The 25,278-nt window shown below is 33.3% G+C and overlaps 2 protein-coding genes and 3 long non-coding RNA genes across 7 annotated transcripts; all 5 read right to left on the reverse strand.

Annotated features, from left to right (window-relative positions):
• Window positions 1-4,541: 4,541 nt before the first annotated feature.
• On the reverse strand, window positions 4,542-10,473 carry LOC128173966 (uncharacterized). Its single transcript, XM_052839621.1, has 6 exons — window positions 10,452-10,473; window positions 10,239-10,357; window positions 9,525-9,720; window positions 6,957-7,055; window positions 6,819-6,875; window positions 4,542-6,651 (listed from the first exon to the last, which is right to left on the reverse strand). The coding sequence occupies exons 1-6, from the start codon at window positions 10,471-10,473 to the stop codon at window positions 6,458-6,460; spliced, it is 687 nt and encodes a 228-aa protein (XP_052695581.1). The 3' UTR covers window positions 4,542-6,457.
• Window positions 10,474-11,542: 1,069 nt separating this feature from the next.
• On the reverse strand, window positions 11,543-16,979 carry LOC128173967 (uncharacterized). The gene is made up of 4 exons (XM_052839622.1): window positions 16,844-16,979; window positions 15,207-16,755; window positions 14,193-14,316; window positions 11,543-12,155 (listed from the first exon to the last, which is right to left on the reverse strand). The coding sequence occupies exons 1-4, from the start codon at window positions 16,977-16,979 to the stop codon at window positions 12,015-12,017; spliced, it is 1,950 nt and encodes a 649-aa protein (XP_052695582.1). The 3' UTR covers window positions 11,543-12,014.
• A 62-nt stretch (window positions 16,980-17,041) lies between these two features.
• On the reverse strand, window positions 17,042-25,278 carry LOC128170450 (uncharacterized). Of its 3 annotated transcripts, none has more exons than XR_008241839.1 (3): window positions 23,730-25,278; window positions 20,873-20,956; window positions 17,042-17,147 (listed from the first exon to the last, which is right to left on the reverse strand). It is a non-coding gene; the product is annotated as an uncharacterized LOC128170450 (long non-coding RNA). The 3 variants fall into 3 exon arrangements; XR_008241837.1 differs by lacking the exon at window positions 17,042-17,147 and adding an exon at window positions 20,301-20,391; XR_008241838.1 differs by lacking the exon at window positions 17,042-17,147 and adding an exon at window positions 20,673-20,784.
• On the reverse strand, window positions 17,241-17,723 carry LOC128170451 (uncharacterized). Its single transcript, XR_008241840.1, has 3 exons — window positions 17,622-17,723; window positions 17,428-17,535; window positions 17,241-17,341 (listed from the first exon to the last, which is right to left on the reverse strand). It is a non-coding gene; the product is annotated as an uncharacterized LOC128170451 (long non-coding RNA).
• LOC128170452 (uncharacterized) lies at window positions 18,464-18,957 on the reverse strand. Its single transcript, XR_008241841.1, has 3 exons — window positions 18,832-18,957; window positions 18,638-18,745; window positions 18,464-18,541 (listed from the first exon to the last, which is right to left on the reverse strand). It is a non-coding gene; the product is annotated as an uncharacterized LOC128170452 (long non-coding RNA).

The raw sequence follows: 25,278 nt of genomic DNA on the forward strand, positions 1-25,278 counted from the left end.
AACTGTGCAAATAGTGCGATGGTTGCATTTATTAAACTACATGTATGATAAAGGTAAGGAAGCCACGTGGTGACAGATTTGGAAATTGTTAAGCAACAGGCCAAAGAAAATAAAAGAAACAATTTAGTTGAGACAACAAACCCATAAATTAGGTGCTTTTTAAGCTTAACATTAACAATTCGATTTTATTGAAGTTTTTTTTTAATGCAATACAACGTAGCATTACTGTTAGGTAGTTTGTTATATTTCAAGTGCAATCAATGTAAAGACAAAAGTGAATTACCAGATACATATCACAAAACAAACTTAAAGATTTTAAAGAGTTTGCTTGCCAAAAAAGATGGCGCATTAAGTATGGGGTGATGATATGTACCAATAAATGATTACTTTTTGAGTCCCTCTAGTGCAAACGTTTTGTAAAAAAAAAATGAATTTTGGATTGGTATGCTAGATTTAACGTGAAAAAGTCTTTATTGTGGTTTTGTAGTTTGAAATGTTGCCTCAGGCTTCGTTGATCAGCTTAACAATGATTCACAGCGTATATATACACCTTTTTATACAACTGTTAGATACTTCTTTCATAGTCTGATATGAAATTCTTTTTGCAAGACTACGACGAATATACTAATATTGCTATTATGAATTATCTTTAGTATGTTTTTCTTCTATATAAAGGGCAAAAATTTGTTTTTTTTTCTATAAAAAATACAAAACAAACAGTGTATTTATCATATGCATCAGAGGCATGTACGATATCTTAAATTATCTTAAATAAAACAATACAGAATTATAAGACTTTGATCTAGTTATGTAAACTTATACAAAGTATCCATCTAAAGGCATTGAAATATTTTAGGATATATTGACAACAAGAGGCCCAGGGGCCACATCGCTCACCTGAGCAACAATTGCCTTAATTCTGATCAAATTAGCATTACAGTATCAAAATATATTGACAACTGAGTACAGTAGATCTTGCTAAAAAAAATTGAAAATCTGCCAATTTTTATCAACCTCTTATTTTTTGGTAAATACCAAGCCCCTTTTGTTGTTGTACCTGTAAGAAGATTTTTCTCTATTCCTATATACCCCCCCCCCCCCATTTCATGGCCCCATTTTTCTCTAGGGAATCATGACTCAAATCATGACTTAAATCTGCATAACCTTTGCTTTCACACTAAGTACTGAGTTTTGAACTGAACACTTTCCCAGAATAGTTTTAAAGATTTTCTCTTTATATTCCTATGTAAAAATTCAAACCGCCATCACGGTCCCGCCCTACCACTAATGACTGTGATTTTGCAAACTTGAATTTACACTACCCAAGGATGCCTCTACACATGTTTAAACCCTTTCTGGCCAAAAATTCTTTAAAAAGAAGATTTTTAAAGATTTTCTCTATATATTCCTAAGTAAAAATTCATCCCCCATTGTGGCCTCACCCTACCCCTGGACTATTATTTAAACAAACTTGAATCTATATGATCTGGGGATGCTTCCACTCAAATATGGCCTTTCCAGGCCTAATAGTTTTGAGGAGAAGACTTTTAAAGATTTTCTCTATCTATAAAAATTTATCCCCCATTGTGACCCGCCCTACCCCCAGGGACCATGATTTGAACAAACTTGAATCTACACTTCCTAAGGATGGTTACATGCCAATTTGAGATATCTTGGCCAAATATTTTTGAGAAGAAGATTTTTAAAAGATTTCCTCTATATATTCCTATATAAAACTTGATCCCCCAATTGTGGCCCCACCCTACCCCCGGGGACCATGATTTGAACAAACTTGAATCTATACTACCTGAGGATGCTTCCACTCAAATTTGAGCTTTTCTGGCCTAAAAGTTTTTAAGAAGAAGATTTTTAAAGATTTTCTCAATATATTCCTATGAAAAACTTGATCCCCCAATTGTGGCCCCACCCTACCCATGGGAACTATGATTTTACAAACTTGAATCTACACTACCTGAGGATGCTTCCATTTTAATTTGAGCTTTCCTGGCCTAATAGTTTTTGAGAAGAAGATTTTTAAAGATTTTCTCTATATATATTCCTATGTAGAACTTGATCTCCCAATTGTGGCCCCACCCTACCCCCGGGGATCATGATTTGAACAAACTGGAATCTACACTCCCTGAGGATGCTTCCATTTCAATTTGAGCTTTTCTGGCCTAATAGTTTTTGAGAAGATTTTTAAAGATTTTCTCTTTATATATTCTTATGTAAAACATGATCCCCCTTTTGTGGCCCCACCCTACCCCTGGTGACCATGATTTGAACAAACTTGAATCTACACTTTCTGAGGATGCTTCCACTCAAATTTGAGCTTTCCTGGCCTAATAGTTTTTGAGAAGAAGACTGGCTCAGGTGAGCTAAAAAAGGTTAAGTTTACAATACAATAAGTTACTGGAAGAAGAGACTTTGAAAATGTTCTTAATAAATATTGACAATTTTTTTTTTTACTTTTTTAATCTTTAGTTTTTAAGATCTTTGTACAAACATAGAATTGTGAGCAAATCTCTGTATCTTGCTTATAATTCGAAGCTTAACACTCAAATATGGTTAGTAAATAGAAATTGTACACAATTAAAACACAAGAAACATGCACTATAACAAATTAAGAACACAATTTATTTTTTCGAAATGAATCATATATATACATGTACATGTATATACCTACATATTTCCGACAGCGATATCAAACTCTATTTAAACTGAATAAACTCGAGAAAATGCCGAGCATCTCAACAAAACCTATTGCATTAATCTACCATTACGCAGTATATAATGCCGAATTACCGATAGAATGAATTGTATTTCAGTACTTTTTTGATACATCAGATTTTGCTTAATTTGCGCAGGTAAACAGTTAACTGTTTGATTTACCGAAGTCTCTGTTTGATTTGATACGTAAAAATCACGAAATACAGACGATAGTTCCCAGGTTACAAAGCATAAATAATGAAAACGAAACGAAAATCAGAACAAGCTAACACCAACGTCATGTGTGAAAACTTTCAACGCGTTGAAATATTTAGCCTCAATTTACTACACAAAATCGGCACCAATATATTTTGTATGTTTCAAAAATTTCCCATCATTTGCGAACTGTTGCACAACAAGCAAATTCATCATAGTCAGATCGACCCTTTTTCGTATAATGTCATGGCTGCTTTAAACAAAGAACCTCGTTTTAGATGTATGGAATACGAGACTTGGTAAAATGGGTACGCAAACCCGGGCCGTGGCAAAATAAAAGCCGGGGCAGATCGGCAATCGTCAATTCCAAATACGCATTATTTTGCAGCAATATTTACAGCAAATACAAATATACTGGTCCATCATATATCCTGAAATTTTAATGAGATTGGCAGATTAATAACTGCCAATCTTTTGTTTTGCCCAGGCCAAGTCTTGTCCACCCATTTTACCGGATGCCGAATCCGAAGCTATTAAACTGATTGAAACACGCCTTTCCTTTATTATTATTTTCGTAATAACTCAGATTTGAAACAGAATTAGACCTTAATTTTTGCAATTTATATTTTCCTTCCCATAAGGATAATTTATGCTAAACTACGTTGAATTGGAATCAGTAGTTCTTGAGAAGAAGATTTTTTAAAATGCACCCCCCTTTTTCTACAGTTTCAATGTTTTCTCAGCTTTGAATACAGATCGGACTTTTATTTCTGCAATTTATATTCGCCCTCCCATAAGGATGCTTTGTGCCAAATTTGGTTGAAATTGGATAAGCGGTTTTAGAGAAGAAGTTCAAAATGTAAAAAGTTTACAGACGGACAGACAGACGGACGGACGGACTAACTTTAGTAATTTAAGAGCTCACATTATTATGAGCTTTTTTTGACCCTCATTTTGTGGGTTATTTTTTGATTTCTAACTTTCAGCAGTTACGAGATTAGTTTCTGTCCATAGTTTATGATGTTTTTTTGTTTACTGATTAAGGGTTCATTTTATTTTTTATATACCTAAGTACTCTGCTTTGACGCTGGTGGCAAAAACTTCAAATGCCTTGCTTTGATTACAGAAGAAGTTTTAAATCCCTGAAAATTACTCATTTTCTTTCAAGTTCAAGAGACATAACTCTGTCAAAAATCATCGAACTGGAACCAAATTAGTTGACCTGTATTTTCTAATAAAATAACCTTATATGATATATCAACTTTGTATATGCATTATTTCAAAAGTTATAGAGTGGAAACTTAGAATTTCCCATACTTTCCTATGTTGAAGAGGCAAAACTCAATCAACAGACCGACACCAAATTCAAACCCAACCTGTATTTTCTTGTAAATAACCTACATATCAAATATCAGCTTTATACATTCATCCCTTTAAATGTTGGAGAGCAGAAACTGAGAATTTCTCATTTTTTTTCTAAGTTCAAGAGGCATCATCAACTGCCTGTTGCCCAATCCTGTTGTTCAATCAATATGTTTCAACTCTGCACACTTGACAGGTCCGATTATAATCCATAATAAACAGGGACATTACGCATATATAACAAAAAAGAAATATAAAAAACAATCATTTTATTGCATGAACAAAACTAGTTCGAACATTACATCAAAGCATCTGCCCTGGGTGAAATAAAAGAGGTCAATCAAGAGGCAAAATTCTTTTCTGACTTGAGACATTCCTTGTTAAAATTGCAACAATTAACTTTAAAATAATAGTCAAAATCTGTTCCTCTTATCTGAGCATAATTAGAACCAGCAAGAGATACAGGTAGTGAAATGTGTCACGTTGCACAAACACAAGAATTATCTCACATGGCACTTTCTAAGTAATACTCTAAATGGTCATGACACATGAATAAAAAAATATGCAAGCATGAACAAGCATGAACTACTGATATAAGCTAAGACAGCAGGTAAGTTAAACACTGCATCTCCATAACAAATCTATTTTTTAGAACACTGTAGTATTTTGTTTACACAAACACAAGACCTCTGAATAGGTTTGGACACAGATAGTTAAATGTGCATATCAAACTTTTTAAGGTAAGTTAAGAACTTTAAAAAAAGAAGATGAAGTAACAATGAATGAACAGTGAAAGGCGGTCAAGGCAAAACATTATAGTTTGAATATACATAATACAAAATGTCTCTTCTATTATAAAAAAAAAACCCTCCAAACAAAAGTTAAACATGTAAAGCAGGAATTCTATCCAAGAATAATGATCAAAACAAAAACAGAAATAAGCATATTTAGAAAATATTATATAAATAGTGCCCGTTTTGGAGGGTAACAGTTGAAATTGACACCCTGAGACAACCATTGTCAACCGACGCGAAGCGGAGGTTGACAATGGTATTCGATGGGTGTCAATTTCAACTGCTATCCTCCCAAACAGGCACTATTTATTTTGTTATACTGAATGTCTTAATTTTTAAGAAAATTTTACTGCTTTTATATAGGAATAACGTGAATTCTACAGCGAACCGTACGCGCATAATTTTAGCGCATGCTTCGCGTCGGTTGACAATGGTTTTCTCGGGGTGTCAATTTCAACTGTTACCCTCCCAAACAGGCACTAATTATATAATGTTACCCGTTGCTAAGTGCGTTGCTAACGCTGAGGGTAATAGAAAAGATTATGAACTGCGTCTTAACCAATCAGATTTCAGTATTTTACATGAAAGTATAACAATTATATATGGTTATACTGAATGACTTAATTTTAAAGAAAATTTTACTGTTTTATATAGAAATGAAGTGAATTCTACGGCGAACTGTAAGCGCATAATTTACGCGCATGTAACAATTCATTGTGTTACCTGTTGCCAAGTGTGTTGCTAACGCTGAGGGTAATAGAACGGATTACCAACTGCATCTAAACCAATCAGATTTCAGTATTTAACATGAAAGTATAATAATACACATTATCAAATTTTTGTTGTTATTGACACTATTGTGAACTAATAAAACCACGGTTGTATTTATACTAATTTTTCTTTGCATCTACATAAACTCTTACTAGTCAAGAATATATTTGTTAATTCCCGAAAAAATACCAATAATTCAATCCAGAATGCAATAAACAAATTAAGACAAAACAAAAAAAAAATTACATAAACTTTCTTGTGCCAACATTTGCATAAAAATAAACACGTTAACCATAGGTATGCAATTAATAAAATGTAATGTTTTCTTGTCTTTGATAGTTTAAAATATTAGCAAAGACCAATAAACCTTTGTCTCTTAAGATCAAGCAAAATGCAACTTGAAATTGTCAAGTAACAATGCTACTGTTACACAAACTTTCTTTTGAAACCTTCAACTAACAAATTGTACATATAAGTACTGTACCTTTCTTCCATTTAAGATTCATTCCTAACAATAGCTTTCAAAATATCAAAACTGAACATGTACATAACAAGTACCTTTTTGAAAATGTCCACACACTAAAACATTCTTTCTGAATGTATAACTATAGAGGATTCATTCTAACAACTTTTTTCTTAATTGTGTCCCACTTTCTGTACTGAATTTTTCCTCCATTTTTTTTACTTTGTTCAATAGCGTATTTACAGGCCTTCATTCCAGGGCATTTCTTTCCAATGTATTCTGAAAGATATTCCCGCAATTCCTGTTCTTCATCTTTTGACCACTGAACACGAGTAACTAAAAATAGAAATTTAAAACAGTTTGATAATTTCTTCTACAAAACATTTTAAGTGAAGCAATATTTATTTACTAAGTAAAATATACAGCCCAGTTAAGGATCTATATATTCATCCTCTCATTATTTTTTTCCTGGAAAAACCCTTAATTACAAAAAATCATTATACCTTTATTCGTGGACCTTCGGCCAAAGTCATTGTCTAAAACTGAAACAATAGGATTTTCTGAAAGAGAAAAAAATCGATATATAAAATAAAAGGACATTGACAATAAAATCATACATCTTGACAATTTCAATTTGTTACCTGATGTTGCATCTAACGCATCTACATGATCATTGCTTTCATCATTGGTATCTACTAGATCATTGCTGTCATTAGTGGTGTCTGAATCACCAAGGATATCTAAAAAGAATTCATCAAAATTTACACCCTTTCTTACAAGAACTGCTATAAAAGAGAAAAAATAATTTCTCTGTTTCTTGTTTTCGTGCGTCATAAAATCATCATGATGCTGTAAACTTTGCAAGCAAGTTTGTAATTTGGAATGATCTTTTAACACAAATGGCTTCAATGATTTGGTCATGTGATCAATCAAGTCCTTTTATGAGAAAACACAAAGAAGAGACTTTAAGACCTAAAGCTGAACATGACTCATATATTACATATGCCATAGTTTTCGATGCGCGCCGCTCTCCCTTAACATTTATATGAGAAGTTGACTACTAAACACATTAGTTTGCTGTGTAGGTCTCGCCTGCATTGACGTACTAATCTCTGTGGAGATTCGGCTTGGAATGATTCACCGAATCTCGGGACAGTCCTTCAATATTTACATGTACGTCTGGAAATTCAGCCCTACCTTAGATCAATTGTCACAGTTAATTAAAATCAAGATTCTTTTGTGGTATTCCTGCAGTGATTACTGCTTCAGTGTTACATTTTGAACCTTATTCTATAAAATTTTTATTTCTTATCCTAACAGTGATTTTTCCCTAATTTACACAGCTGGCTAATTTGTTTTGAATCTCTATTATGCTCTTCATCATCGGGAGGCTTGAAGCTGATGCTCAGTAGTACACATTGATGCAAGTTGTCAAATGACTTTAATTGAACTCTTTAGTTTGAAAAAGGTACAAAAATGATAGATTGAATGGAAGCAAATAAGCTGGATCGAGAAATTGTTGGAATAAACCTTTCAAATCAATTGATTTAGATATTTGAAAAGAAGAATGTTTTGTGTGCAAAACTGAAGCAGGCAAGCTGCATGAATATCTCGATTTTTACAGCGACACTTGACCTAAGGCATAGGCGAATTTCCATACATAAATTGGGTGATGGCGTCAGTCCAAATATCTAGCCGAGCCGAATCTCCACAGGGATTTTGGACATACATCTTGTGTTGTTTACCATTGTTAATTAGATTTGATAAAATTATCAGATAAACGCAGGCACAGTACCGTCAACGCGGATCCCATATTTACCCCCCCCCCCCCCCCCCCTGCGGTTAGTTAATCCTTTCCGTGTTACACCATCGCAGTTAATTCCTTGCGGTTCTCACTGCAGCCATTTCAAACCGCGGCGGTGTGACCTTCCGTTAAATAATTTTTACCTGTGTGCTGCAAGACAGTATAACAGCCTGCTGTTAGTAAAGATCGGTCCCGGTATTGTCAGTATTTTAATTAAAATGATAAAAGATAAAAAAATAAAATCACCCTGTTGCAATTTTCAATAGTTATAACTATTGATGTTTAAAAAAGAAAGTTATATCTGTTTATTTTTCTTTTTACACGAGTTATATCTTAACATACTTGATATATAAAACTGTTTTAATAATAAGTACGTTCTTTTTTGATTACTTTATCAGAATGATTTGATTTGTAAGAATTAAAATTGTGTTATCAACTCGGGGCATGTTTTAGGCACAATTTCTCAATGCTCAAGTCAGCTTTAGCCTATCCCTCGACGGCACGTGCTACACGATTTTAATTTACCTTCGATCAACGGCCTGTACAACACTGTTCCTTTTGAGGGTCTTCCACTTTTTCTTACAATAAGCCAGAAGACGAAGATTTAAAGTGTATTATTGTAGACTGTCCAGTTTGGTATCTCATTCATCAAGTTAAAAATTTGTTGGGGAAATTAGTTTTTAAGAAAAGCGATACTTTTCAAGTGTCCACAAAATTGAAACATTTTGAAGTTGTACGCATGGATGAGGTTTGTCAATCACAAAACACAAGAAATGATCGCGATTTATAATATACACAAAAGAGGAAATGTATACATCAATAAGTTTGCATTTGATTTTTTAAAATATAATTCGAGATGTATGCATTAAATTAAATGTACGGCAGTGTTGTTTCGATGAGCTACCTAACCGCGGGGGTATGCAGTTTTACCTGAGATACCTGCTTTAAACCACATTGAATTTTGGACCGCAGGGGTGCACGGAAAATACGGGATCCGCGTTGACGGTACTGTATATGACTGTGCAATGGAAGATTAAAAACATCAGAAATAAAAGTCAATGCAATAAGTTTATAAAGAATATGCACGTTAAACCAAAAAAAATTGTGCAAACATTACAGCAACAAATGAATATAGCATGTCAGACATGAGGTTTAGGACTGCAGTCAGTTGTAATTAAATCAAAGGATTTATATACTGGGTTTTTCAAAGTCCTTTACAGCTTACTATGTAAAATACATTTTTATCTCGGTAACTGAATAGCAGGTTTACTATTAGATACTCACATTGTTTGGTGAGTAACTGCATGGTTAACCTAGTACACATTTGGTCATTTACAACACTACAATTTAACATATTAATGCACTTGATCATTCCTACAGCACATCTCAACAAAATAAAATTTACCTTCAAACTGTATGTCCCTTAAATTTTTTCCAGCAAATTTGGAAACACTGTTAGTCTCTTGCATCAGCATGAGTTTTGATATTTCAATTCTTTCTATCATTCCAGATGTGGCTCTGTAATGAATTGCATGGACTTTTTGCGTATGCCCTAAATGCTGACAAAGCCACTTCATTTCATGATCTTGAAGGCCAATCACCTAAAAAGTAAAAAAATATAATCTTTACAAAAATAAGAGAGACTTGTTACTTAAAGTGGGCATGGTCAAAAACTGATTTTCAGATTGCTTTAAGACACATCTAATCATCATCCAAAATTTGAGTGTCAGTCATTGATATATAAGCAACACAGAGCTCACAATTCAATGTATATAAAAAAAAATTCAGCTCTTTTGATTTAATTTGAGTGCTGAATAGATGAAAGATTGATCACTTTAAATGCCTTATGAAAGCATTGTAAACAATAACATATTTTCAATAAAAACTATATTGAGTAAAACCTTTTAAATTGAATGTAAACTGGATGTTGCTCTAACCTCAAACTACAGATTTGAAAATCAAAGATATAATACCAAATAACAAGTAAATGTTATTTCACAAGACTTTGAGAAATGTTGAATCTTAAATTGAGGGAAGAACCACTCAGATATGCAAAAGTTTATATGCTATTCTGTATATATACAACACATTTTTTGTTTGCACTACAATGCACATTTACCTGAGCGATGGTCGCACAGTGTTTTCTCAAGTTAGTGCAGTAGATAAGATGTGGAGATCTCAAATTAGCTTTTTCTTTGATGTCATCTAGGGCCTCACCCGCCTTCACAACACCATTTACTACAAAAAAGTTATTATTGAATAAAAGAGAACAAGAGCTCTGTAAACAGAGCATAAGCTTGTGAAGTGTTATCATTTAAAGTATAATTTCTACTTAGCCTTTGAGGTGTGGACATGCACAAGCGATGCTAATTCCCCTCTGTAACAAGCTAGTGAGCAGAAAGCAAGAGCACCACAAAGCGAAGCATCCCCTCGCAACATGAATTTTGTTTTTAGCTTAAGTTTGGACACACCAAACAGTAGTGGTAATATATATCCTCTAGGAATAAGGAGTTAATGAAATTACTTTAACATAATATCACTTGCCTCTATAATCTTTAGGCTATTTGGAATGATATGCAGTGTAGTACACACCTTCTCCTCAAAATCAAAATATCTTTAGGTGTATCCTAAGTTACATCAGCAAAGGGCAGTGACACATGCAAAGTACGAGTGTGAATTTATATTGGCTTTTACCAATTTAACTATGGATACACGAAATAGATATTTAAAAACTGTTTTGTATCATAGTTTACTCAAAAAGTTTACATTTGGACACAATATTTTCTAATAATTATTCTTTATTAAATTAAACAACTGAACTCCAATGAGATAAAAGTTCAAGTCATACGATTAAAATATTTCCTGCTGTGCCATGCAAATTTTGCATTGTTTTGTTGGCAGTCAATAAAAGTGGACACTTAAAATGATATGAATCTAGAGTTTGAGAGTCAGACCCTAAACCTGGCTGATGTAAACTTTCTTTTAAAAACAATGTAGCAAGTTGACTCTCTGCCGCACCAGTGTGTAATGAAATTGATATAAATCAACAACAAATGAGAACAATTTAGCAGGGTGCGTGGTCTATCAATTTATCTTACTTTGTTAAACCCGAAAGGAGTAAGATTTGTTAACATTGTTAACAACATTGAAATCCAAGCCTTAATTAAAAGTTAGGAAGAATATGTTTAGGCCTTGACTAAGTGTTTGGATCAATGGATTCCTCCCCCTATCCAGCATGAATGTGGTTGTGAAGTTCCTAGCACTTTGAGTTATATTACCAATTCTTTGCTTCAATAACTGCTGCTTTATTTGTGAGAAAAACATTGTCTGCAACTAAGATGGATGCAGTTTGAATCTTTTTTATTTAAGGGGAATATCAAATATTCTGTAAAAATACTATATGAAGAAGAAACTTTCATATTTAAATTTGATGCAATGTTTTGCATCAATATTTAAGGGTCCTCCAGAATTCATGACCTGTAATTTTTATGGCAGTACATCACAATATGTCAAATTAAACATATTATTATCAAATTATTTGTCCAACTTCTTAGCTCTGTGGATTTTATTCACTGGAAGAACCTTAGATTGGTTACACGTAGTTTTGCTGTAGAATAAGCACTGCCCACTGCTGTTGCATCTTCACTTATTTATAGTCAATTTTAAAGAAAAACTACCACCTTGATACAAATGGTCATAAATGTTTGAAAAGATTTCATTGTGCCAATTGCCTGTCAATATCTCCAGCACTGAGCAATGATAACAACATTTTAATAGCTGTATCAAACAATTTTTTACTATTGGTAATGCATGATTACATGCATTGACAATATTTAACTCTTAATAAAATAGGGCCATATACATGGGTAGTTCTTTGTATTGCAACATGTATGTTTTAATGTCGCTTACCAGTATTTGCAAACAAGTAAGGATTTCCTGGTTTAACTCCACCCTTTCTTCTGGCAGTTGGATTGGCCAAATATTGTAATATTGGCAGGACTTCTTTAGGGCAAATAACTGGCACTCGTTTTCCAGTCTACAGAAATTTTAATTAAATATAAACATGAAACACAGTTTTAATATATATGACCATTTTAGATTGCACAAACTACTGAATGATTTTAAAAAAGCACCACCATTTATAGTCTACATGTACCAGACGGTATACAGAGTTGAAATAATTTACAGTCTTCGGGTTGTGCACTTCTCCTCTGTGATTGGTAGAAAATACATGATGTGAAAATTTACATTTATTTCATTGGTCTAATGCTGTTCGGCACAAGGGAGATAATTTTCCGATACTCTAATTTATGTACAAATTAAGAATTTCATAGATTTTCAATCTTAAAAAGAGAGAAAACAAATAAAGTTATAAAATAGCTAAGAATGAAGTTCAGGCTTTCATTTTATTGAATTTCAAAGCAATATTCTATAATATTCATTGGATATTTGTTCTGTTCCTTTTTTATCTTCATGTAAATACCGTAAAATTTGATATGGTAAGGCTAATATCAGTAAAAACAAATTGCAGATTTGATACATATTAAAATGGACCACATGCCATGACACATAGAGGAAGGTGATATTTATGTAAAATAGAATTAATGTTCTTTGATAACTAATTGCTTTAGTTTGTGCTCAAGATGGTAAGCTTTTTTAAAAAGCTATACTTGTTCTTAAAATTATCAAAAAGAGAGATAAAGAGAGAAAATATCTTCCTCCAATGTTATCACTCAATTAAGACAAGTACACTTAAATTGTAGAAAGTATATGTTGCATGTTCCTGCAAAGAAACCATCCAATCTCGTGCAATAGGGTATCTAATATTGTAAGTTGCAACAATTTGATAATTTAACAAATTTCTTTACAGCACACCCACCCACCCACAATTAACACAAGTAAATTAAGGCAAGTATAAAGTCTACCATACAAAGAAGGGCCCACTTTAAGATTGGAATTCCCCACATGTAAGCCTTTCAACTGTCGCTAGAGTTTGCAGTTAAGAAAGGTATGTCTGTTGAACGTTATAGTTTAAACAGATCCTAATATAAATGATGCACAAAAAAGCACACAGTGCAACATGTTTATTATTTAACAATTGTCAGACTTGAATATATAGCCTTCTTCACAATAGGCTATTGCTTTGGCCTTTTAAATCACAAGGGTCAGAATTTTATTAAAAACCAACTATAAAAAAGTTTTATGTCATACAACTCTTGAAATACTGCTACATTTGGTCATTATATTTATAAGGAAGTTATTTGTCCAAAATAAAAAACATTAATATTTATTTATTTGTTTGATGTACTCAGACCCACAATTTTCATGTAGTTCTTTTTTTTTCAATTGTATATAATAATCTTGCTATAAATCACAGAGTACATATACATGCATGTTTTAGTTTTTTTTTAAGACAGTTAAACACTTTCATTTATTAAAGATCATTTATCAATCTAAATGAGTTTTGAACATGACTTTGACAGTTTGTATTTCTTTGCAATCAAAAAAATAAAATAAAAATCAAATTCAAAAATGAATATGCTGAAAAAAATAATTAGGTAGAAGCAATTTTGATGGGTCAGTACAAGAACATTAAACAGATATATTTTTAGTTTAGCTCTAAATGCATTTTTAAGCATATGTGAAAATTGAAAAAGTAGTTGAAAGGCCTACCATTTGGGTCATGGTCTACATACATGAAAGAGATACCAGATTTGACATTTGAACAGTTTTGCATTGTAAGGAGGTGCCATATGATACCCTTACTAATAACTGATGCAACAAAAAAATCATACATCATGGTTTAGGTACAAGAAATCTCAAGACAGAAGAAAATCATACATGATAATTTTTATAGAAGCTTCCTTGCTTAACATAACCATATAGTTTGCATGCTAAATGTCTAATTTCTTAATTTATCTTCCCCTCCTGCTATAGATGCAACACTATATAACGTCATGATACTCCAAGTAGTTTCAGAGTTCAAATGTTACTGCATGACGGACAAAAACAGATAGAAAAAGGTCACTTGAGTGGTTATCTTATACCAGGTAAATATAAACAATTGCAATACCTTTCCGCGAACTTCAATAACATGCTGGGTGTCCAACATTTGTTTTTCTAAATCCGTCAAATCCAGGCGTAAAGATTTGTCCACAGCAGACATTTCTTTTGATCTGTTTTCGTAGCATTTCAAACTGCAGTGAAACAATTTTTTTTAATAGATTCGCTGAACTCGGGTCTCTTAAAATCTATATCTCAAAAAACATTAAGAGAAGGAAGCAAAATCAAAATTTTTTGTCTATTAAGTCTTAAAAGTGACAAAGCTTCACCCTTACTTTTTTTGTATCAAATTATAGTTAAAACTGTAACCATAAAAATTCATGTAAGTATACTATAGGGCCACTTTCAGATGTAGTGTAAAAATAATGTCCGCCACAAAACAGTGGCTGCTAAAAAGTATTAAACAAGTTATGAAGAAACTGATACCCATTAAATTGTTTGTTTCTTCATTTATACAGTAAAACTTATCTAATCCGACTTGGGTTGGTTCTGAAAAGTTTCGCTGAATTAGACAACATCCGGTTTGGAGGACATTGCAGAAATTTAATTCAATATTGACTAACATATATTTTGATGTATTTGATACATCTAATTTTTTTCAGCCTGAAAGCGGAAACAAACCTATTTTTTTTTAGGCCTAAGTAGAATCGTGGGTCTTAGAACGACAGATAATCGATCGTCGGCGACAATCAATTCATCATTATAAATAATATGAAATACGTTCTTAACAAAAAGAGAAAAAATAGCCGACTTCCCTATGTTGATTGTCTATAATATGGACGTCACATAAGTGATATTTTAAATCCAATTCAACTATTTATTACAGAGTTTTTAATTGATTTGTTAGAAAATAAAGGATTAACAAATATTTATGGACAATAACTGTCATTTAATATTTTGTATTAATAAAGAAAACAATTGTTCAAAATGAGCGTCATTTTGTTCTTCATTAAAATTTTGCTGTCATGTCATACTTTTCTTAAACTATATCTGAAACAAGCCATATAGGCAAAATTGTTATTACCTTAAAGCCTCAAGTTCCCCAGGTCTTCGACGGTTGTACAATAGAAGTCGACTTTGGGAGAGTATAACTCCTTTTCTATAATTATCTGGAGTCATATTTTCCACATCAAAATTGGTAAGTTCATTTGTGATGTGCTTTGCTAATTTTGCAATGTCTTCAGGATCTGGTAGACTCTTTTGAGCATTAAAATGACGCTCATTCAGGGTTGATTTTGCAATTTTTGTTACTTTAACAGTCCATTCTAACTTCATCAGGTTTAGAAAGTTTGAAGCATCTAAACGCCCTTGTTCCTCTCCAGATTTTATACTGTTTCCAAGTTTCACAGACGCTAAACGACAAAGGTCAAACCCAATTTTTAAAGCCGTGCTTGGGTGGTCCAAGTCATATTCATCAGATTCCTCCTTGTCAACACCATCACAAGCCTTAAGTGCACAAGACACAAAAACATCAAAATATTTTGGTACCAGAAAATCCGACATACTAAGAGATAGGTTTGTTGTTTCTCGAACAAGGAGAAGGAGGCGTCCAGCAAGTCGCATGTGGTAACTCGCATAATGTTTTCGTTTTCTTTTATTATCTATGTTTTTACTGAGCCATATATCTCCAAGCATCAGAATAATGTGGTCCTCCAAAACACAGTCTGTAATGCTGTCTCTTCTCATCGCTGGAAGAACTTCTTTTTGAAGAATTTTTGAACTTTCTGGAATGATTTTTCCTGCCATAACTTTAGCCTGAATGATAACAGACCCTTTGCTCTGGAAATATGAACCTGTCTTAAACGCTGGACAAGAGGTCCTATGAGTTGCAACTGATTTCTCAAGCTGAATCCATTCAAAACATTCCGGACAAGGCCCATATTGTTTCAGACTGAATTTATTCTGGGTTCTTCTTGAAAGTAGTATTTCGCCCTCACCTTTTTGAAGAACAGACATATTGTGGATATTGTCTCCCTTATTGCGAATCAGGGTAACTTTTCTATTGATTTCCTTTATAAGGTCAGTTTTCTCTTCTGTGTTGCAGAACTCTTTTTTCTGTTTCATGGTTTTAATTTCTTGTACCTCTTTTTTGTTGGCATGTTTATTCTCAATGTGAGTTTGGATGTTTGAATAAAGGTCATGACAAAACATACATGAATGAACAAGGTCGTATGTTCTTCCGGTTTTTGATCTTTCATTATTTCCTTTTTGGAACTTTTTGATAAAAATGTTCGGATACTCTATGTCGAAGTCACATTCTTCACGTGACAGAGTTTTTTTTCTTTTTAGAGGAGAATTCATATTTTCAAGACTTGTTTTTTTTCTTTTTTGAGGAGAATTCATATTTTCAATACTCTTTAGAACTTGATGATTGCCCTTTTTAGGAACACTTTTGTCAACATCTGGAAGGTTTTCATCGTTTTCACTTTCACTTGATGCGTTATCAGAATCGCTTTTACTCGATGAGTTATCAGGATCACTATCTGAATCAATCCAAGATTCATCAGAATCATCCATATCAGACTCTGACTCTCCATCATTAAACTCTACAGCTGACTGATGAGGGTGGTCACCTACAGAAGAAGATATAAACAGAGTCATCTTCATCAGATATCAATTTCAAACAACAATCATCCTAATTAACATAGTCAGATATCTCACCTGCATGTGCATTTTCATGGAGAGACTCAATCACTGCATCAACAGAACTGGATCCTTTATCTGACTCTCCATCATTAAACTCTACATCCGACTGATGAGGGTGGTCACCTACAGAAGAAGATATAAACAGAGTCATCTTCATCAGATATCAATTTCAAACAACAATCATCCTAATTAACGTAATCAGATATCTCACCTGCATATGCATCTTCAAGGACAGACTCAATCACTGCATCAACAGAACCCAATTCTTTATCTGACTCTCCATCATTAAACTCTACATCCGACTGATGAGGGTGGTCACCTACAGAAGAAAATATAAACAGTCATCTTCATCAGATATCAATTTCAAACAACTATTGCCTCAGTTAGCATAGTCAGATATCTCACCTGCATATGCATCTCCAAGGTAAGACGCAATCACCGCATCAACAGAACCAGATCCTTTATCTGATTCTGCGTCAATAAACTCTACATCCGACTGATGAGGGTGGTCACCTACAGAAGAAAATATAAACAGTCATCTTCATCAGATATCAAATTCTATCAACTATTGCCTCAGTTAGCATAGTCAGATATCTCACCTGCATATGCATCTCCAAGGTAAGACTCAATCACTGCATCAACAGAACCAGATCCTTTATCTGATTCTGCGTCAATAAACTCTACATCCGACTGATGAGGGTGATCGCCTACAGAAGAAGATATAAATAGTCATCTTCATCAGATATCAATTTCAAACAACTATTGCCTCAGTTAGCATAGTCAGATATCTCACCTGCATGTTCATCTTCAAGAAGAGACTCAATCACTGCATCAACAGAACTGGATCCTTTATCTGCCTCTCCAAAATTAAACTCTACATCTGACTGATGAGGGTGGTCACCTACAGAAGAAGATATAAACAGAGTCATCTTCATCAGATATCAATATCCAACAACTATTGCTTCAGTTAGCAAAGTAAGATATCTCACCTGCATGTGCATCTTCAAGGACAGACTCAATCACTGCATCAACAGAACCCAATCCTTCATCCGACTCTCCATCATTAAACTCTTCATCTGACTGATGAGATTGGTCACCTACAGAAGAAGATATAAACAGAGTCATCTTCATAAGATATCAAATTCTGTCAACTATTGCATTAGTTGGCATAGTCAGAATTCTCACCTGCATGTGATCCTTTATCTGGCTCTTCATTTTGTGCATCTTCAAGAAGAGACTCAATCACTGCATCAACAGAACTGGATCCTTTATCTGACTCTCCGCCATTTAACTCTACAGCTGACTGATGAGATTGGGCACCTACAGAAGAAGATATAAACAGTCATCTTCATCAGATATCAATTTCCAACAGCTATTGCTTCAGTTAGCAAAGTAAGATATCTCACCTGCATGTGCATCTTCAAGGACAGACTCAATCACTGCATCAACAGAACCCAATCCTTCATCCGACTCTCCATCATTAAACTCTACATCTGACTGATGAGGGTGGTCACCTACAGAAGAAGATATAAACAGAGTCATCTTCATCAGATATCAATTTCCAACAACTATTGCCTCAGTTAGCATAGTCAGATATCTCACCTGCAAATGCATCTTCAAGGACAGACTCAATCACTGCATCAACAGAACCAGATCCTTTATATGACTCTCTGCCATTAAACTCTACTACATCTGACTGATGAGGGTGGTCACCTACAGAAGAAGATATAAACCGAGTCATCTTCATCAGATATCAATATCCAACAAGGCAACAACTATTGCTTCAGTTAGCAAAGTAAGATATCTCACCTGCATGTGCATCTTCAAGGACAGACTCAATCACTGCATCAACAGAACCCAATCCTTCATCCGACTCTCCATCATTAAACTCTACATCTGACTGATGAGGGTGGTCACCTACAGAAGAAAATATAAACAGTCATCTTCATCAGATATCAAATTCTATCAACTATTGCACTAGTTGGCATAGTCAGATATCTCACCTGCATGTGATCCTTTATCTGACTCTTCATTTTGTGCATCTTCAAGAGGAGACTCAATCACTGCATCAACAGAAATGGATCCTTTATCTGACTCTCCGCCATTTAACTCTACAGCTGACTGATGAGATTGGGCACCTACAGAAGAAGATATAAACAGAGTCATCTTCATCAGATATCAATATCCAACAGCTATTGCCTCAGTTAGCAAAGTAAGATATCTCACCTGCATGTGCATCTTCAAGGACAAACTCAATCACTGCATCAACAGAACCCAATCCTTCATCCGACTCTCCATCATTAAACTCTACATCTGACTGATGAGGGTGGTCACCTACAGAAGAAGATATAAACAGAGTCATCTTCATCAGATATCAATTTTCCAACAACTATTGCCTCAGTTAGCATAGTCAGATATCTCACCTGCATATGCATCTTCAAGGACAGGCTCAATCACTGCATCAACAGAACCAGATCCTTTATATGACTCTCTGCCATTAAACTCTACTACATCTGACTGATGAGGGTGGTCACCTACAGAAGAAGATATAAACCGAGTCATCTTCATCAGATATCAATATCCAACAAGGCAACAACTATTGCTTCAGTTAGCATAGTAAGATATCTCACCTGTATGTGCATCTTCAAGGACAGACTCAATCACTGCATCAACAGAACCCAATCCTTCATCCGACTCTCCATCATTAAACTCTACATCTAACTGATGAGGGTGATCGCCTACAGAAGAAAATATAAACCGAGTCATCTTCATCAGATATCAAATTCTATCAACTATTGCACTAGTTGGCATAGTCAGATATCTCACCTGCATGTGATCCTTTATCTGACTCTTCATTTTGTGCATCTTCAAGAAGAGACTCAATCACTGCATCAACAGAAATGGATCCTTTATCTGACTCTCCACCATTTAACTCTAAAGCTGACTGATGAGATTGGGCACCTACAGAAGAAGATATAAACAGAGTCATCTTCATCAGATATCAATATCCAACAAGGCAACAACTATTGCTTCAGTTAGCATAGTCAGATATCTCACCTGCATATGCATCTTCAAGGACAGACTCAATCACTGCATCAACAGACCCAGATCCTTTATATGACTCTCCGCCATTAAACTCTACTACATCTAACTGATGAGGGTGGTCACCTACAGAAGAAGATATAAACCGAGTCATCTTCATCAGATATCAATATCCAACAACTATTGCTTCAGTTAGCATAGTAAGATATCTCACCTGCATGTGCATCTTCAAGGACAGACTCAATCACTGCATCAACAGAACCCAATCCTTCATCCGACTCTCCATCATTAAACTCTACATCTGACTGATGAGGGTGGTCACCTACAGAAGAAGATATAAACAGAGTCATCTTCATCAGATATCAATTTCCAACAACTATTGCCTCAGTTAGCATAGTCAATTATCTCACCTGCATATGCATCTTCAAGGACAGACTCAATCACTGCATCAACAGAACCAGATCCTTTATATGACTCTCCACCATTAAACTCTACTACATCTAACTGATGAGGGTGGTCACCTACAGAAGAAAATATAAACAGTCATCTTCATCAGATATCAAATTCTATCAACTATTGCACTAGTTGGCATAGTCAGAATTCTCACCTGCATGTGCATCTCCAAGGTAAGACTCAATCACTGCATCAACAGAACCCAATCCTTCATCCGACTCTCCATCATTAAACTCTACATCTGACTGATGAGGGTGGTCACCTACAGAAGAAGATATAAACAGAGTCATCTTCATCAGATATCAATATCCAACAACTATTGCCTCAGTTAGCATAGTCAGATATCTCACCTGCATATGCATCTTCAAGGACAGTCTCAATCACTGCATCAACAGAACCAGATCCTTTATATGACTCTCTGCCATTAAACTCTACTACATCTAACTGATGAGGGTGATCGCCTACAGAAGAAAATATAAACCGAGTCATCTTCATCAGATATCAATTTCCGACAACTATTGCCCTAGTTAGCATAGTCAGAATTCTCACCTGGTTGTGCTTCTATAGATTCCAAGGCCCACTTGACATCGTTTTGAAATGCTTGCAATGTTGCATTTTTTTTCCGCAAAATATCTGAAATTGAAAGTTCAATTGAATCCTTTCATGCATGTGGTAAGCATTTTGAAGAAGACTCATCTGAAAAGTTTTGGAGAGTTCATTCCTTAAATAGCCAATTATTTGAAGCTCAATATCCATTATTTTTTTTCTTCAGATTAATAGCATTAATAGAGGTCAACATCCTACTTAAAATGGAAAACAAAAGCTTGTTTTTTCAGTCCAAATTTTTTCTAATTTCCCGGCTTTTTTAAAAACGTTTACTACCAGAGAATACTTTAACATAAATTTCAACCCGGTCCCAAGGATGCTTTGTGCCAAGTTTATTTGAAACTGGCTCTGTGGTTCTGAAGAAGATGATGTATAAAAGTATATGACGATTGTTATGCAAATGATGACAACATACAACAGACTGATTTTAATCAAAAAAGCTTAGTTGAGCCTTAAGGTAGTCCATCCATAACTAAGACAAATTTAACGCTTTTGATTGATCTAAACTACATCAAAAACGTATTTTAAAGCTATTATGAGGCTGACATAAACCAAACTGGGTTGTATGTATGTAGTCAATTAAATGAACTTTTTGCACTTAAAACTTTTTAAAAGAGTTGTCTGCCCTTTGGGAAAATTTTAAAAAATGCATTTTTAAAATATGTATGGTTAACTATGAAAGTTTTTAGCATATTCGAAGAAAGGAAACGCTTTTGCAACTTTTTACCAAGAGAAATGTGAGAAAATTACTTGTACTAAAGAAATATATTTAAAAATGCATTTTTCCCATAGACTTCAATGTTAACTTCAACATATGATAAAGTTATTAATATTAATTTTTTTTTAATATTTCAAAGGTGAATCTTTGTTATTTAATAAACTCCTTAAAATCACACTAAGATTTTAGTGATCAAACTTGCAATCTATTAGATATGAAATATGATAGTTATGGATGGACTACCTTAAGATCATGACATGTAAGTTAAAATGTTAAATGATTAGTACCAACACATCAAAAATATCATATGAAATCAACAAAAGAATGATGAACAGTCACCTGAGTATAATACCGTATTTTCAGATTAAATAAAAAGGAATTTATGTAGTCTGAAATCACTTGCATATCCTAGCTCAGCTTTTTATTTTCATACAATTGTCAAAGCAATGAATTAACTTTCTTATTGTGTTTTTAATGCAAAACTAAATGCCTTTGCTTCATAAACACAATATAAATCTGCCATTAAGTAGGGATGACAATCCATTACAAAATTGCTAATTGGTTATTTGCATCCCATTTTGATTGTTATCATGAAAGGTTTGCGATAAAAAACAATTTCTTTTATTGAGACATAATGATAATTGTCTAAATTTGCCTTTTGATAATTTGAACCGATAGATTAGCTGAAAATTTTGGATGATATTGATTTACACTAGGGTCATCAGCTTTCCTGCCAAATCTGGATCAGAGTCTAAAACATTAAAGAATGGATCAGATGCAAATTTGATAGAAAGATAGAAATATAGACATGTCATATAGAAATATGACATGTTTCTTTACTAGTAATTTGAGTTTTTTATTATTATTATTTTGTATTTTAACATTTACAACTAGTACTACTCGAGGAATATGATAAAATTGGCATAAAGGTACGATGACCTGCAATTTGTAAACCTAATTTTACAAAATCCAGGAAATTGATGATGCAACAAAAATTGATGAACCACAGTAGTTTGTCTGCTAAAAATCAGCAAGAAGCCAATACAAATTCAAAACCTGCATTCAATCAAAAGTTTTCACATAAAATTTTGGTGCCTATGGATCATAAATTTAAGGAATAAAGTTTTCTATAAGTATTGTCAAAAGATGTAACACATCAATATCATGAATATGATAATATTTGTTTTGTAGATTATAAGAAGCAGCTTACACATATGAATTTTTAAGCTATATAATATGATTGATGCACGACATGAACTTATAAACATAGCAATAGGTCAGTCTCAGATGACCAAATTGAAAAAAAAAAACCGAAACAAACAACAATTTCAATTCATTTTAAATGTATGTTTAACTCATTACATTCTCCTTTTGCTTTCCATATCTCCATGTTTTCAAGAAATATTTCTACCTGTCTGGTCTTGTATCTAAGAAATTTTACAAAAAAGAAACTAGCTCAATTTTACAAAACTACCTTAACGATCTCCGATCCTCAGCCATGTTCGATAACTCTAAATTATCCATTTTTTTTTTAATTCGCACCATAAATCTGCCTTTTATATAGAAAAATTTAATTAGTCTTCTAGTGTTAGTATTACAATCAGTCATTCAACGAAATGTTTGGCTTAGTGGATCAATGGAGATCTACTAAATATAGGTAAAGGGGTTCGAGCCACCGATGTACTGGTACAACCTTTTTTTCCCCCTCAAATTGTATATTTATTTCATTATATCCATCATGGGCAAATTTGCAATAACTTTGTAAAATGCATGGATACCACCTAAAAATTTCTTTTTATTTCATTTATAAAGTTTGAAGGATAAATAACATTTTTAAGATGAAAAACATATACTTTGAGGCTGAGGATTGGAGAACCTTAAAAGGAGGCTGAAATATTGTTTTTATAAAAAAAATTCAAAAATATGAATGTTATTTAGTTATTTAATGCAAATCCTTATTTGAATATATATATAATGCTTTATCATTCTGACACTTGTTTACACCAACTATAATTTAAGAAAGATGACAATATTTATAAATTCTTTTACAATAAAAACATTATATAAAATTAATTAACTTACATTACAGTATCTGCCTTACAATACACATGATATTCTTCATGATCATCTGAAATATCCACTTTTTCTATTTTTACAGGCCAGAGGTAGGAAGTTGAAGGCAGTTTTGCCCAAACAAAATCACCAGTTTTGATTAACTTCTTTGCAGTTTCAGTAGTACTACATGTTTTGATTAACTTCTTTGCAGTTGCAGTACATGAATCTCCCGATGCCGGTTTCCTTTTCCTCCTTCCCATTGCAACCTATAAACCAAAAGCATAGTTTTTTATTTTCAAACAAAACAATGAAACAACCAATCTATGTGTTTATCTTGGGTAAAATGTACTAACTACTTCTCTTGATCTCCTCTCTCTGATTTATCCTAATAAATTGCCTAATTATATTTTTTAAATATTTATTTGAATTTTTAATGAGAAGGATTTTTTCACATTCTATTTTAATTAAACAAATCTTCAACATGTCAAATTTTTAATGACTCATACATACCTGTTACAGTTGCAGTTTTAGTGACAATATTTAAAGCAAACCACAGATGGAAATTAAATGTTCAATGCAAAAAAATGTATGTCTACTGCATTAGTCTTTCATTCCAAGAATAAAAAATTCTGTTCCATTTTCTGACAGTTCTCAAAATCATTGCACCGATCACCACAATGAAAATCATCACCAACAATATCATACTCAACAATGCAACCTCAGACCAAAGAAAATGTGTTATGTCCTCCATTTTTGGCAACATGCTCTCAATGAGTAATGAATAACTCTTTTCAATACTTTACTATTAAGAAATATTGTGCAGCTTATTCAAACATTTTTAGGACTAAGATTTAATAGCAGTCCGTTTATTTATGTGGCAGGGACAACTTAGAGCAAAATTCAAGGGAGACTTCAATTCTCCCTCACAAAAAAATGGGAATTTAACTGAAATTACTTAGATTCAAATATGTAATTTTTAAAAAGAGAAATTCCACGTTATATAATATATTCAACACAATTACAAAATTCTGAGTTACCAACCTCACTATAATTTATAAACAGTTGGTTCACAGTATGTTGAAATATTGCATTACCTGCTTTTATAACCTCATATGGTTAATGAAACTCATTTAAATGACATGATTGACAATCTTATGAGGTTTTACATACCTTAAATTCTTTTTGGCCAGATGGAGAAATACACCAGAGCAATTATGAAGAATATCAGATCAATTACAAAAGAAACTCCCAAAATTAAATGTACACCAAACTGACTAAATTTTGAATTGCTATTGAAAAAAACCACAAGAACTCTTAATGCTAAGCTTAAAACAACATACAATCCTATAACAAAAACTTCTCGTCTCTCCATCCTAAATTTTTTGTCTCTAACAAAATGGCTACCCCTTTCCTTTCAGTCATGGGTTACCAAATATCACTTTATACACGGACATTATTCCATCAAAAGAATGAACACAACAACTTACTGTCTTCTAATCTTAAAGCTGATGCTTCATGACATATACGCTAAACTTGTAACACAATCAGTAAATCTATAATAATACATAAAAATATA

The sequence above is a fragment of the Crassostrea angulata genome, chromosome 2, assembly GCF_025612915.1.
Source record: "Crassostrea angulata isolate pt1a10 chromosome 2, ASM2561291v2, whole genome shotgun sequence".
NCBI lineage: Eukaryota > Metazoa > Mollusca > Bivalvia > Ostreida > Ostreidae > Magallana > Magallana angulata.